Raw genomic sequence first — 13651 nt, 5'->3', positions numbered from 1 at the left:
CCTCACTATTCTCCTGAGGCCCCAGAGAGGTGGGGGTGGGCGGAGGAAAGAGGAGGCCAGGAATGCAAGCACCTTCTAGGGCTTTTGGATGCTAAAAAGTGCCCCAGCTCCTAAGAGGCTGACGCTGGCTGCCTGCTTTCAGCTACTGAAAGGAAATGTTTGAAAGAGCAAGTCATTATTCCTGTGGCAGAAGCTGCCTTGAGCCATTTTCTCTCAGTTTTTAAATATATGTTCATCTCTAGATAAAACAGCCTAGCACAATGTGAGCCTGCAGCCAGCCCCCTTCTCCTCATGCACCGAGGGGTTACAGAGCTTGCTGGGGGAGGGTTCTCAGGTCAAAGCTGAGGGCGCAGTTTCCTTCCTGGTGCGGGTACCTGGCCCCCAGGCCCGGCCCACCCGTACCTCCCACACGCACCCTTTGGCAAAAATAGGGTAGCCTTTTCCTGGGTGGAGGCAGGAATGAAGGGTGGAAGACTTGTTCTCTGGACGTCAGGTGGTAGAAGGAGATGTTCCTGGGACAGGGTGAACATTCCCCACGGACGAAAGGAAAGAGGTCAGAGTTTTTGCAAGAATGGGGCAGTCTGAAGAGACGGCAATAAAGGACACCAAGAATGGTGGATTTTTCTATACTTGGGAACTGACGTGTGCACGCACCGTGTCGGGAGCTTCATTAAGCTGGGCCGTGACAGCGCAGCTCCCCCTCACCACCGGCTGCTCCCAGGGCCTTCGTGAGTGCTCTTTGCACGGGCTTGTGTATCTTTGCCTCTGTCACAGTGCTTTTTGTTGTAGTGTTTAGCTTGTATCTAACTGATGTTTTAATTGATTTGGGGAAAACAAATGATTGCTTCTGTTTTAGAGCTGTCTTGGTATTGTTCTGTGGTTTTTACTGAATTGTTGAGTACATTGGGCTCTTCTGAATTGCAGGTTCTCCTTCCCCTTGGAAAACAGACTGATGCCTGCTTGGTGGTTCACTGTGGCTTTGGTTCCAGCTCCTTGGGCAGCTGACTCTGTCCATCCACCCATTCTCTCCCCCAGCCCAGCCGAGCACTGTGTCAGCTAACTCAGTGAGCCGCGATCCAGTTCTTTTTCTTGGAGTGTGATTGCTTTTCCCTCCTCCATGCAAAGTCAGGGATGGAGGAGAATGTAAAACAGACGCGTTCCATTCCCGAAACACCTGCAGCTGCTTTGCCTGTACCATGGGCCTGATGAAATAAAATGCATTAAGATCCTTTAATGCATTTCTGTGCTACAAATTCTGCCTTGGGCATTGATTGGGTCAGCAGATGTGGTGTAATCCAGGGATTGCTGCTGGTGGGAGTATAAATGGTTAATGCTTTCCAACAAGCTTTCCTGTAGCCACCTGCTGTTCCCAACATGTACTTACAAATGAGCTGTGAGGTCAGTTAGCTGTCCTGAGTTTTAAACTTTTATGTTGTTGGAAAAATGTGATTCGTTTCTTCTAATGTGCTTGCCTGGTCATTTCAGACACGAGTCAGGTATATTTGTTGTTTATATTTGAAATAGACACTTCAGATAGCAAATGGTACCTATTGAGCTGAGATTTGGAGGCTCTGTTACCCAGGTTTCTCAGGGAGCTTCGGGAGGTCTTGGGTAGGCTCTGATTGCTGTTTGGATAAAAATGTCAAGGTGCAGTCTCCGATTTACCTCCTACCTGGACATACCTGCCTGGGGCTTGTTGCTGGTGGGCAGGCACCGGGAACAGACGTGTCAGTGTGGATAGCGTGTACACACACGGTGCCGCCTGAGGCTGCACACCTGGAGATCATTTTACAGTGCCTCGGTCCCCAAGGCTTGTCAGTATTTTTAGGTTCTGCTTGAACCTTTGACAATCTGAAATTCAAATGAGCAAGAAAGTGTAAAACATTTGTTGTGAGTGAGGTAAAAACACCGGAGCAGCTGGAGCTGAGGCCCCCCCCTGGTCTGAGGCTTCACTGAAATGGCCACTTTGGGAGAGCCCCCAAGTGGGGGGATCTGCAGGAAAACAAATGTTTAATTAAAGTCCACAAGTATCCAGAGCTGCCCAGTTCTGTCAACTTTTAAGTGGTGCTTTTTTACTCCAAGATAAAGCCAATAAGCAACATTTCTGTCTGGCAGGGATTGAATAAAAATGTCAAGGGCTCAGACTTTGTGAATTTTGGCATCACTTTCTTTGTCTCCTTTAGGAAATTCCATGGAAAAAAGACAGTTCCAACCCCTGCTCAGTTCTTAAGGTTCAGAGGGAAGCACTGGCCTGGGGATCCGGGGCCTCAGCCAAGGGTAGGGGCTGTACTGCCTGCGGGATGACCGGTTGGCTCCGCCCTCGGTCCTCCAGCTCCTCCTCCACACACCTTCCCCACCCCCAACACCATAGTGGTGCCTGAGGATGGGGGGAGGAGTGGGGGGAAAGGGAACTGGCCAATGGGGCCAATTATCTGGTTCAGCTGCCCTCAGGGCCCCTGCCTGCCAGCACAGCTGAGAGGTAGTGACCCTTTCTCCTCAGGCCCTGGGTGTTCCTCTTGGGCAGTGATTGTCAATGATTTTTGTCAACAAGTAAGTGAAACGGGAAATATTGTTACAACTTTATAGCACTTATAGTCAGGTATTGGGTGTTAGTTATATCATCTTTGCTTAATGATGGCATTTGTCAGACTGTTCTCAATCCTGGTGTATAGTCTCAAAATACCCACACCCGTCTCTGTGTGAGCAGAGGTGAGATTTAGCTATGGATGAGGGCGTCTGAATGAAATGGATGACTTTCAGATGTTAGCTTTAAAAGCTGAAGTTCGGTTCCCACCAGATGAGCATTTTTAGAAACCTGCATGTCAGACCTTTATGAGTCTTGGAAGAGTGAACCTTGGATCCATTTTCTGCTGGGAACGTGTTTTTAGGGACTTGGGTGTCGAGCATCTCCAGGTCTGTGTGGCCTGTGGCTCTACACCAGGAGGGCTGAGTCCAGGTGTGCTTGTTTATAACCGTGAGCGGCCTGCACTGAAATGCTTGTCCTCCCACAGGAATCCCCCGGCCTCTCTGCTCAGGGTGAGGGTGAGCTGAGTGTGCTGCCTCTGCGTTTCTCATTCACATGCGATCCTTTCAGGACAGGGGGTTAAGATAGGTCTTGAATTGTACTTTTTGCCTTTTGCCTGCTCTGCCCCCTCTGTTGCTGTCCACAGCCACAGCACCCTGGGAGGAGCCCACCACGGTTCAGCCGCTGTGGCTCCCTGGGCAGGCCTCTTCTTCGTCCAGCCCTGAGGCTGCCTGCTCAGTTGAAGGTTTGTTCGAAATGAGGGTGTAGCTGCCGGAGACCTTGCAGCGTAGCTCGCAGGACGGGGGCAGGACGGCCGACTGGTCTCACCTGTGCTGGTCGGGCCTCCTCTCCTCTCCGCATGCCCAGGATGGCCTGTCAGCCTGTCAGGAGCCAGGCAGTGGCAGGTGGAAAGGGGCCTGGAAGGTGGGCCGTGGGACCCAGTGCTTAGACAGCTCTTCTGCACCCTCGCCTTTTAATCAAGGGCTCATCCCAAATTGCTCTTCTGCGCTGACAAAGAAAGAAACACCCACACAAGTTCTTGAGCGTTTTGTGAAATTTACTGAAAACAGCTCCGCAGCCTTAACGGAGCTCTGCGGCTTCCTCCTAGCCAGTATTTCGTGGAAAACCAGTGATCCGGGGCTCCCAGGAGCGGGCAGCAGTTGTGTGATATGGCAGGGGAAAGGGCTGAGGTTAAACCACATTTAGTATTATAGGCTGATCTTTTTTCAAAAACTTTTGCCTTGGGTGTTTTCCTCGCTTTTAGGGGGTTGGCATCCTTTTAATCATTATCCTACTGCTTATCTCTCCAAAGCACTGTATGTATATAGCTATCATAAGCAAAAGTATATTGAAATTGTTTTTAATACTTCGTGATGCTGAACTATGGGACCATAAGGAGGGTGTAGATATGAATTGTACATATGTGAGTGAGTTTGATAATGATATATAACTTTTTAAAATCGGGGAGAAAGAATTTCATGATACCCTGGGTAATAGTACCAAAGCCCCTGTCGCAGCTCTGCTGATCAGTTCAGTGTCCTTTCTCTTTTCTTTCCCTCTGGACACTGCCTTGGCTGACTCACCCTGGAAAGGCCCCACTTGGTTTCTAATAAACGGCGTGAGGAAGTGTTGAGGCTGAGGCTGTAAATCCCCTTGTGCTCTAAAACTGTGTTCATCACTGAAATGAGAACAATCTGCTTCCCCAGCAGCCTAACTCACTTCTCTCCACATGCCCAGCTTGGTCTCCAGATTTCAGAGAATAATTGAACGTTCATGACACTTGAGTGGTTTCTGGAAACAGGTCTGTGGGTATCGAGAGAAGAGAATAAAGATTCACACACAAACACACACACACACACACACACACCCCGCCAGTCACCCCCAAATGCGTTCCTGTATCCAGAACAGCCCACCCCAGCTACTGACACCAAAGTACATTTAGCCAATTGGCTGCTGTCAGTGGATAATACCTACTCAGCATTTGGGACAAGTTCCAGCATGTAACTTCCACTTGGTGAGTGAACTTGACAGGAGAGGGAATTGAGCTTAATTTATATCATCTAATAACCTCAGTGCAGCAACTTGGGAAGTTAGCCTTCCAAAATTTCCCCCAGACTTTTCCCCAGTGAATTACAATGTCATATATTGTAATTTTTACCAGCTCTGCTCCCTGCTGAACTGGTGAAAGTTTACCTGCTGTTCAGTGATTTTCACCTTTCAAAAATCAAAGGCGAGTGTCAAGGTGTGTCTGACAGAGCTACATAGAACTTGAGTAGAGAAATAAGGTGTTTTTGGCTGAATGGAAAATCCTTGGGTGGGTAGAGTTCCTGTGGTTGTCATGCCCTGTTTCCTTTTCCAGACAGAACCTGGGGCTCTCAGGTCCACCCACCGAGTTGGTGGTCCCCAGGAGTTGGCGGAAGGCAAGCTAAAGCAGAGTTGTCAGGGGCGTAGTGAGGGCAAGACTGGAGCCTCTTCCCTCCATCCCAGTCTGTCTTTGACTAATGAGGTGTTAGACTGAGCCAGGGCTGAGTTAATTTCAGGGGTAATCCATTTCCTGCTACTTTTATTCAGCCAGCACCATTCATCAGGAGAGGAGAGCCCTTGGGACCCTCTTCTGCATCATCCCAATATCTTGAAGGAAGGCTAGCAGGGGTCTTCCCAGCCCTAATTATAGATGCTGAAGATATAGAAGTATGTCAGGACTTGGCGACAGAAATGCCTCCACACACTTCCTGCTGCCGCACAGCTGGTACCCCTACCCCAAACCCTGACCTGACAGCAGGTTCTCCCCGACCAGGTGGGCTTTGCTCCAAAAAGATGATTGTGCTTGTTAGATGCAGGAGGCATATTGAGGCCATCCACGCTTCTGCTGTGAAATCCTTCAGGAGGAAGACAACTGGTATCCAATATCTTCAAGTAATGAACTTATCAGTAAATATAACACACGAGCTCATTAATTTTAACTTCGCTTTTGAGCCAAGTGGGAGCTCAGCTTCTCAGGAGACAAAAATTTCATCTCTGTTCCTTTCCTTAAACCTAGTCCTAATTTAGAGTCAAACATATTGCCCTGCTCTCCCTGGGAAGCAGTTAATAACGTGTTTTTTTTCCTGCACAATGGATGGTCCAGGCTCGGCCTGGTCGCTCAGGCCGCCGTGGGCACCTGTCCGTACTCAGCATGAGCTGAAGGCATCAGAGCAGGGCTGTGAGTGTCAGCTGAGGAATATTCTCTGGGTAAAGTATCTTAAAAGTTAAGGCTTTTGAAATTGTTGTCCATCATGGCCAGTCTTTGCTTCAACTTCTGATATCCTTCTAAAATCACTGCCTCCACCCCTCTTCTCTGAAAAGAATTGAGGATGGGGAGAGGGATGAGTCACAGTTTGCGAGTGGTGGCTGTCCATTCACTCTGGCTGCTGCGGTCTGGGCTTAAAGAGAGAAATCTCTGAGAAGGGATGATGTTTGCTTGGAGAATAAGTGAGGAGAGCATTGGCCGGGGGCGCTGCTCTGGGATGCCTGCCCCAAGTGCACAGGGAGAGGTGGTTTAGGAAAGGATTCCAGCCCACTATAGGTCAGTCCTGTGGACCTGGTCTAGGCCCATGGGACCTGGAGGTATGACCAGATGCAACTGGTGGGATGAGGTGATGGGGAGGAGCCAGCCCAGATCTCATGCCCCCTTCCCTGAAAGAAAGGCCCGCACAGACCCAGGGAACATTGGATGGCTGTCCTCGCACATGTCCACACCCCCCCCATCAGCACTCCTAGAATTTGACCAGAAGGGGAGAATGGGCCACATCCTGACACAGCTCTGTGTTCCCTTTGTCCTCTGAGCCTCTCTGCTGACACCCTGAGGGCCTCCTCTCATTGTTTCCTACCAGAGGGGTTTCATCTGTGCCTCTACCTGCTCTGCCGGCCTCTCAACTCTTTGTCCTCTCAAATCTTTGTTCTCCAGCGTTGTGCTCCAGAGGCCGCCCTGCAGCCTCCTCCACTCCCAGGAGGCCTGAGTGTGTAGGCCTCACCTCCTGCCCACCAGGTGGGGTTGGAAGCATCAGGCTCCATTAAGATGCCAGTCGGAGCTCGACATTTCTGTTCTTTCCTCTCTTTAAATGTAATACCTTGTCCAGTGCTTGAAATAACCCATTTTCTTCTGAGAGCCCCCATTCATGCGTGAGTTTTGGTTTGATCACACCCACCGTCCCCATAATCATTTCTCCTAGAAGCAGTGTGTGTCTTGTGGTAGATACTGAGGTTTGTCCAGGCCGGGGAAGCGCTGAGCTGCCAGCTCTGGGCTCTCCCGCCTGCGTGGGGCTGGGAGGAAAGGGGCTCAGAGCCCACTCATTTCTGAGGCAGGCGCTGCAGAGTCACCTTGGGGTTCCACCCTCAGGGTCCAGGCAGGAACAGCATTGAAGGCAGATGTGCCCCTTGGACGTTCTGAAGACGTCGTTGGACTTGCGTGAAAGTGCTGGCTGTCTTGTTAGAGGGCGGATGTTGTAATAGGCTCTTTAGCAGCCGGAGCCCCTGCTGCAACCACTGTCCACTCACTGGACCGCCCTCCCGCTCTCTGGACCCGAGGGAGAGCTGGGCACTGGGCACGTGGAGGCCACCCTAACGGTCTGTCTTCTCTGCTTCCCCCACTGCTGCAGGTTACGTGTTCTGTATGTTGCATCGCCTCCCCGAGCAGCATGACTGTACGTTTGACCACATGGGCCGCGGCCGAGAGGAAGCCATCATGAAAATGGTGAAACTGGACCGGAAAGTGGGGCGCTCTTGCCAGCGCATCGGGGAAGGGTGCTCCTGAAGGCCGGCTTGGCCGCTACGTGACGCTGTTCTTAGTTCACTAATGTTAGCCTTATTTAGGACAAAGTCAGCCAGACACCTTGTACTGGGCACGCGTCAGACTACAGCCAGTCCGTTTCCTTTCCTTAGCCAGCCATCCTGGTACTGTAGTTTAGGGGTTGATGGTGGTTGAAATTGATTTCTGGCTGGTTACTAAGGTGCCTGCTAGCCATTGTATAAAATTAAAACATGAAGAATATTTTTTTTTGAGCATGGCTAGTGGATTTAAAACAACACATACCTGTCACTGCTGGAGTCAAACTTACAAAAAGCCTTAAGTGGAAAGTGTTCCAGACGGAGACTCTGAGTCAGTAGAGGAGGAGAAGCTGGTGTTCAAGTCCCCACGACGCACGTGGCTTTGCCGGAAGCTCTGGTTAGTGTTCGGCCTTCACCTCTTCACTATCCTTAGTCCCAGTAGCCAGGATACCTGATGGCCACGCGTGCCCGGGCCACGGGAGGCTGTTGAGACTGGCCCCGTGGCTGGGCTGGGTGGTGGCCTCGCTCTCCCATTGAGCAGGAAATGGGGGTGGGGACAGGTTAAGAAAACTTACCTGACTTGCTATGAAGAAACTCTCTCATCACACGAGAAGAGAAACAGTAACCTCACTTTGAAAATCAGCTCCACTCAAGACTAGTCCACGAATGAGAACCACCTTTTCTACACAGGACCCTTGGTCATGAGAAGCCACCGTGGGCGTGCCCTGACCCCGCTGGCTCTGGTTTGCCGTTTGCCGAGTGCAGGGATCTGGCAGTTGATCAAATAAGGCTAATTGCAGCACCGCAACTGTGGCCTACACACTGGCCTCTGCAGCTAGATTTCTATATTGGAAGTTTTTTAAAAAGATGTTTCATAGCCAACAGGAATCAATAGAAGAGCTGGGAGCTGCCTGCGGCTCCGTCCCTGCCAGCAGGAGCCTACTCAGCCCCTCCAAGGCCCAGAGGACGATGCCTTGGCCTCGCCTCTCGTGTCTGTGCAGCCCCGTAGTCCAAGGCAGCCAGTCCACTTCTACCACATAGCAAGTTTAGTAAGGGGGGCAGCATATGTCACAGGGGCAGAGGTTGACCTGTCTAGAACAGTGGTTTGTGGCCGTGGCCCAGCTTGAGACAGACGCTCGCTTGGGCAGGTGGGGGGAGGGCCTGTTTCTCAGCGTGTTTCTCTTCAGAGAGGAGTTGAGTGGAGGCAGGAGCTCAGGCCCGGTGGGGATGGGTGGGGATGGGCCTGTTTGCCCGTGTTAGGAGATCATCACCGATCAGGTGGTGGTGGTGGGGTAGACAGGCGAACGATGCCCTTGAAAGCCTGAGCGGGGGTGAATGGTCCCAGAGCCTCATCTGATCCAGGCCGGTGAGGGTCAGAGGCTCCTGCAGAGGCAGTTTGGATCTGCCCACACACAGGCTACTGGAATAGTTTAACCCAGCAACTTACCCTTTTATACCACAGCAAATGTTTGCTCAACTCGCTCTGCAAATTAACAGTTAATACCTGCAACTACAAATGTTTTTGGTCCGGAATACTGAAATTGGAAGTCATGCTCTTCCCAACCTCCTCTCCCACCCCACCCCCACCAGAGTGGAATCCGCTGCAAAATCTCCAGCCTTAATTCTTGCTTCAGGACCCAGACCGGCGTCTTGCTCTAGGGCAGCCCAGGGCAGAGGGGCCAGGTCTGCCCACGTTTACCACTGTTACCAAGCCACGGCCCTCTGGCCAGTACCTGGCCATCCTCAGTGATGCGGCCCACCTCGGCCCCCCCACCAAGCTCTGATCATGAAGAGGCCACCAGGCGCCCTTCCGGCCCTCCTCAGGCCCCACCGGCTGCTGCTTCCCGGCAGCGATGGGAAGCAGGCTCCCTGGGGAGCCCGGCCGCACACAGGGCTCGCAGCCCATGCTCACTTCCTGATGGTAGAGCTGGGGGTGGGGTGGGAGGGCTTGTTCCCCGGCAGTATCTGTTCTGTGAAGTTTGTTAAATGTAAGGAAAGCTTAAATTCTTGTATCTTTAAAAGAGAAAAATCTTATTTAACCCTTTTGTGTTCTAGATTTACTTACACACATAGCCTAGAGCTCAGTTTTAGTTTTAACATTGTGAAAATATTAAAAGAATCTTGTAACTTTATTCTTTTTTCTCCTGCTGAAAAAAAAAAAATTAAACCAATCGTATGAAAGTTTGGATTTCTCTGTTTTGCTGGTTCTCCTAAGTGCCACCTGGACGACCAGAAAAATAATAAAAGGTCTCCCCAGCCAGAGGTTGGAAGAGATGGAGGGCTCTTGTGTGCACTGTCTGGGGCTCACTTGTCCTGTAAGTGTCCAGGCTCCACAGTTGCTCCTCTGGTTTCTCTTGTGTGGTTCCACCTCGGGAGACCCTGGGGTAGAGGTGTGTCTGCTGGGCCCAGCCTTCTCTGGCAGCAGGGAGGTTACATACCTGGGGGAGATGGGAAGAATGAGCACCAGCCCAGAGGGCCCCCAGCTGTGCGAGGGTTGGGTATGCCTGGGTCCTGGCACATCCAAAACCCAACTTAACCAAGGACAGGCCTGGAGGAGAAAGATTCCCGGAAGGGACGATCAGAATGATGTAAATGCTGTGTAGAGGATCACCTCATACGCCTTAAGATAGACTAGGCTATCTATCTATCTATCTATCTCAGAATGGAGAGGTTGTGACTGGGGTCTGCAGTACTCAGGGCCTGGAAAGGAGTTCTGAGAAGGTGCTGTAGAGCTGTGGTCACAGCATGGGCCCACATTCCTCTTTCTTACCATCCTAGAGCAAGTCAGCCACACCTCACCATCCACACATGTACAGGGCGTGATACTCAGGCCCCACAGAGGGCTAGCTGAGATCACAGGAGACGGGCTTGTTTGGATGCTGTCTGCCTCCTGCCCAGAGGCAGAGAAAGCATGGAGCCGTGGGGCAGGGACCACGACGCACAGGAGTCTTCGCATGATTTCTGAAGGGAAGCCACATCGCAGTCTCACAGCTGTCAACTCAGTTGTTGTGAACACACAATTTGTATGTTTGCTCACCTAGGCTGCTATGCAGAATGAAGCTGCATCCTGCCCGCAAATGAACACGTATTCCAAACAGCAACACTGCCCTCTGGGCTTCTGGACGCAGCCCTCCTTCACAGATGGCTCAGAAGAGCTGTTCCCCAGCCCCAGCCCAGCATGGCCCCTACCCTCCCACATCAGAGGCCCTCACCAACTTTACAGACCCAGAAACCAAAGATAGATAGATAGATGGATAGAGGACATCTGCGTTCTTGGGCGAGTTCAGGTTATACACGTTTGGCAAGAGTAGCTCGTGGGCCAAGCCCCACGGCCACCCTGAGGTGCTCCTGCCACCCCTCCCTCCCCACACCACAGTCCAGAGGCTGAGTCCGGTCCTCACCTCCTCTGGCTTTTCTAGGTGTGAGGGTACGGGTGGGGTGGCCTCGGAACCTGAGTGCTGGGAGAGCCTGACGGGAGATTCCTGGCTGTTCCTCAGAGCTGGTGCTGCCTCTCCGGTCGCTTCTGGAAGGGAGCTCTGAGAACTGGAGCTGCCCTCTGCAGAAGGAGGCTGGGAGAAGCTGGGCCCCAAAGCCTGGGGAGCTCTGAGCTGGCCTGGGCTGGTCAGCGGCTCTGTGCTCCCTGCCATCCCTGCCCACAGGCTTCTGGATCTCACTGTCAGCACCCAGGGCCACTGATGGGGACCCGCTGCCGGGGCAGGTCTGGGAGGGAAAACTCCCGTAGCAGCTGGGAGTAAACCAGGAACGTGGCGCTAGAAGTGGCCATTGGGGAGGACAGCCTGCCCCCTACACGCAGGGTGGAAAGCAGAGGCCGAGGGGCACAGTGACCTTGGGCAGCCTGGTCCTCTCTACCCCACTGCTGCTCAAGTACCGCCCCTGTCCTGAGCCACAAGCCCTCGGAGGAGGCTGTCTGGCAACAGATGGACAGGCTGTAGCAGTGTCACCAGTGTTCCCCGGGCATCCGTGGGAACCCAAGCCCCGGGCCCCAGATCCCGCCTTACAGGCCTCTCAGCTCCTCCTGCCGCTGGCTCTCAAAGGTGGCGGCCTCCAGCTGTCCCAGCCGCAGGGACAGCCAAGAGGAGACAATAGTGGAGGCAGGTGTAGGCAGCCGCCGCCTCCTGCTCTGGGCTCAGGGCTATAAATACTCAGGACGCACGTGGTAAATGCGCGAGACATTTATCATAAATTACAGGTGGATGATTGTGAGTCTTTAGGCCCTCAGGCCTCTAGGGGAATATTTGAGTTCTTTAAGGGGCGGGGGGGAAGCAGAAGCTAACTTGGTGGGTTTGGAGGGCCCCTTTCAGAGTCTGCCTTCTGGCTGGGAGAGGACAGCGTGTAGGGAAGGACAGCTGGGGGCCAGGGGCTCTGCTGCCCGTCTGGACAGTCAGTCACAGAGGAAGCAAAGGACCAGGCCCAGGTCAAGAGTGGCTCAGCCAGATGAAAGGGAGGGCACCCTCACCCCTCTGCTAGGTTATTCCATGAGCATTATTACTTCAGTAATTTTTAAAAAATAGAACAGTGACTTTCAAAAGTGTGCGCCTGTCCTCACCTCTGCAGAGGAGGCAGGTCCTGGCCCGTGTCAGTCCAGCAGAAAGTGCTGCTTGAAGGCACGTCGGGTGTTTGGTGGGGGACACGCAGCTCCCCGCGCCTGCTGAGGTGTGACGGCTCCTGCGGCCAGTCTGATGGAAACCAGCAGAACCCCCAGGTCCTCTCCCCACACCTCAGTACAGGGGCGGGGCGAGGGTGTATCGGAAGTTGGTTTACTCTCCGACCAAACCCTCCCAGCACCGTTCCCACTCATTTTCTGCAAAACACCAGGGCCTCAGGATCCTGTCCAGTAACCAGGTATGACCAGGTCAGCTTCCAGGAGGAGAAACGGGCGCGTCCTAGTTGCCCTGCACATCCCTCCCCCTCCTCCAAAAACTCCTGTGCAAACACCAGGCCCCAGGACTACTTCTCATTTAATATTAGAATAATAAAAACCATGGTGGCACAGAACCACGAACTGCATTTTAAATTCTTAGGGCCGCTAATGAGCACTGAACTCCTGCTGGAGCTGTTGTCAGGACAAACGTGCAGAATGGATGGCTGCAGCCACAAAAGGAAGTGGAGCGTGGCCTGCACCACTGCAGCCACAGCTGCCGCCTGTCCGGCCGCCACCCTGACCACCTCAGCTGCACCCAGAGGAGCTGGCCGCCCATGTGGAATGCAGGAGTGACACGACAGCACCAGAAAACAAAACAAAACAAAAACTCACTAATGAGGAAAAACTCCTAGAAGGAGACACATCTAATTTTCTTTTCCTCCTTTGACACCTTTCTTCTCTGTCCAAAGGCAGGTTCTTAATTGAAGCCCACAATGGGGAACGCTCTCTTTCTTTATTATCAAATGGCCTCAGCACACAGGATGCTCTGCTTTTTGTCACAGATTAGACCTTCCTTTTTCCCCCGTGGCTCTAGAAAGGATAGGTGATTACAATTTTGTTACCTCCTGAATTAAACAAGGTGAAGTTGACTGGGTCGGCACTGTCTGCACAGCAGTTTGACAGTTGGGGCGACAGCATAACTACCGAGCAATTTTTTGCACAATTCAAAAGCTACTTTTTTCTTGGCCAAGGAATTAGTCTAACAAACACATCCCACTCTTGCTGAAAATAATTTTCTTTTCCCAACTCTTCTAGGAATAAAACACTTTTAATGTATTTGTCAGGAATCAACACTTCATTTACTAAGATTAAAGAAGTGACAATTTAAAGAGCAATTGAGAAGAGTCCCACATCCATCGTGGGCTCATGGTTCTAACTAAATTCAGAAGAAAAACGGAAAAAGCACTGAGAATATGGGAAAACATGTGTTTGCGTGTGTGATAGTTACACCTGTTTCAAGTTCAGAGTGCTTGGCAGCAGCCCCCGCCTTTAAGCCCGCCTTGACTGGGGCGCCACGAGGCACACACTCCGCCCTGCTTGCCGTGCTCAGCACCAGCCCGCCAAGGAGCTACCAGAAGGTGACGGTGAAGGCTTTCGCCAAAAGCCCCAACAAAATGTGCATTTTACTCCCCCGCAAAGCATGACCTAGAATGAAGGGCAGGAGGTTCTGCACGTTCAATCTCTAGACCTGGGTAGTGGTTACACAGGTGTTGTTTCACAATAAAGGGCCAGAGGCCACAAGCACCCCTCTGGCCACCTCACCAGACCTCCTCAAAGCAGACGCCATGGGGCTGCATCCTCATGGGGTTGCGAGGGGAGCCACGGGCCCTCATCTGCCGCTGCCCCCCTCACAGCTTGGCCAAGCTTGCTTGCTGCCT

The 13651-nt window shown here is 52.2% G+C and overlaps 1 protein-coding gene across 2 annotated transcripts in view; it reads left to right on the top strand.

Annotated features, from left to right (window-relative positions):
* Nucleotides 1-9768, top strand: part of ZFAND3 (zinc finger AN1-type containing 3) — a 336221-nt gene extending 326453 nt beyond the window's left edge. For both annotated transcript variants that reach the window (XM_036869699.1, XM_036869698.1), the window contains one exon: nucleotides 7162-9768. In XM_036869699.1, coding sequence (XP_036725594.1) covers nucleotides 7162-7316 — 155 coding nt within the window. In that variant the 3' untranslated portion in view covers nucleotides 7317-9768. The remainder of the gene's footprint in view (nucleotides 1-7161) is intronic.
* The last annotated feature ends 3883 nt before the right edge of the window (nucleotides 9769-13651 follow it).

Source organism: Balaenoptera musculus, chromosome 11, assembly GCF_009873245.2.
Source record: "Balaenoptera musculus isolate JJ_BM4_2016_0621 chromosome 11, mBalMus1.pri.v3, whole genome shotgun sequence".
Classification (NCBI taxonomy): Eukaryota; Metazoa; Chordata; class Mammalia; order Artiodactyla; family Balaenopteridae; genus Balaenoptera; species Balaenoptera musculus.
Note: the sequence above shows the minus strand (reverse complement) of the source record. Positions and strands in the feature narration are given on the sequence as shown.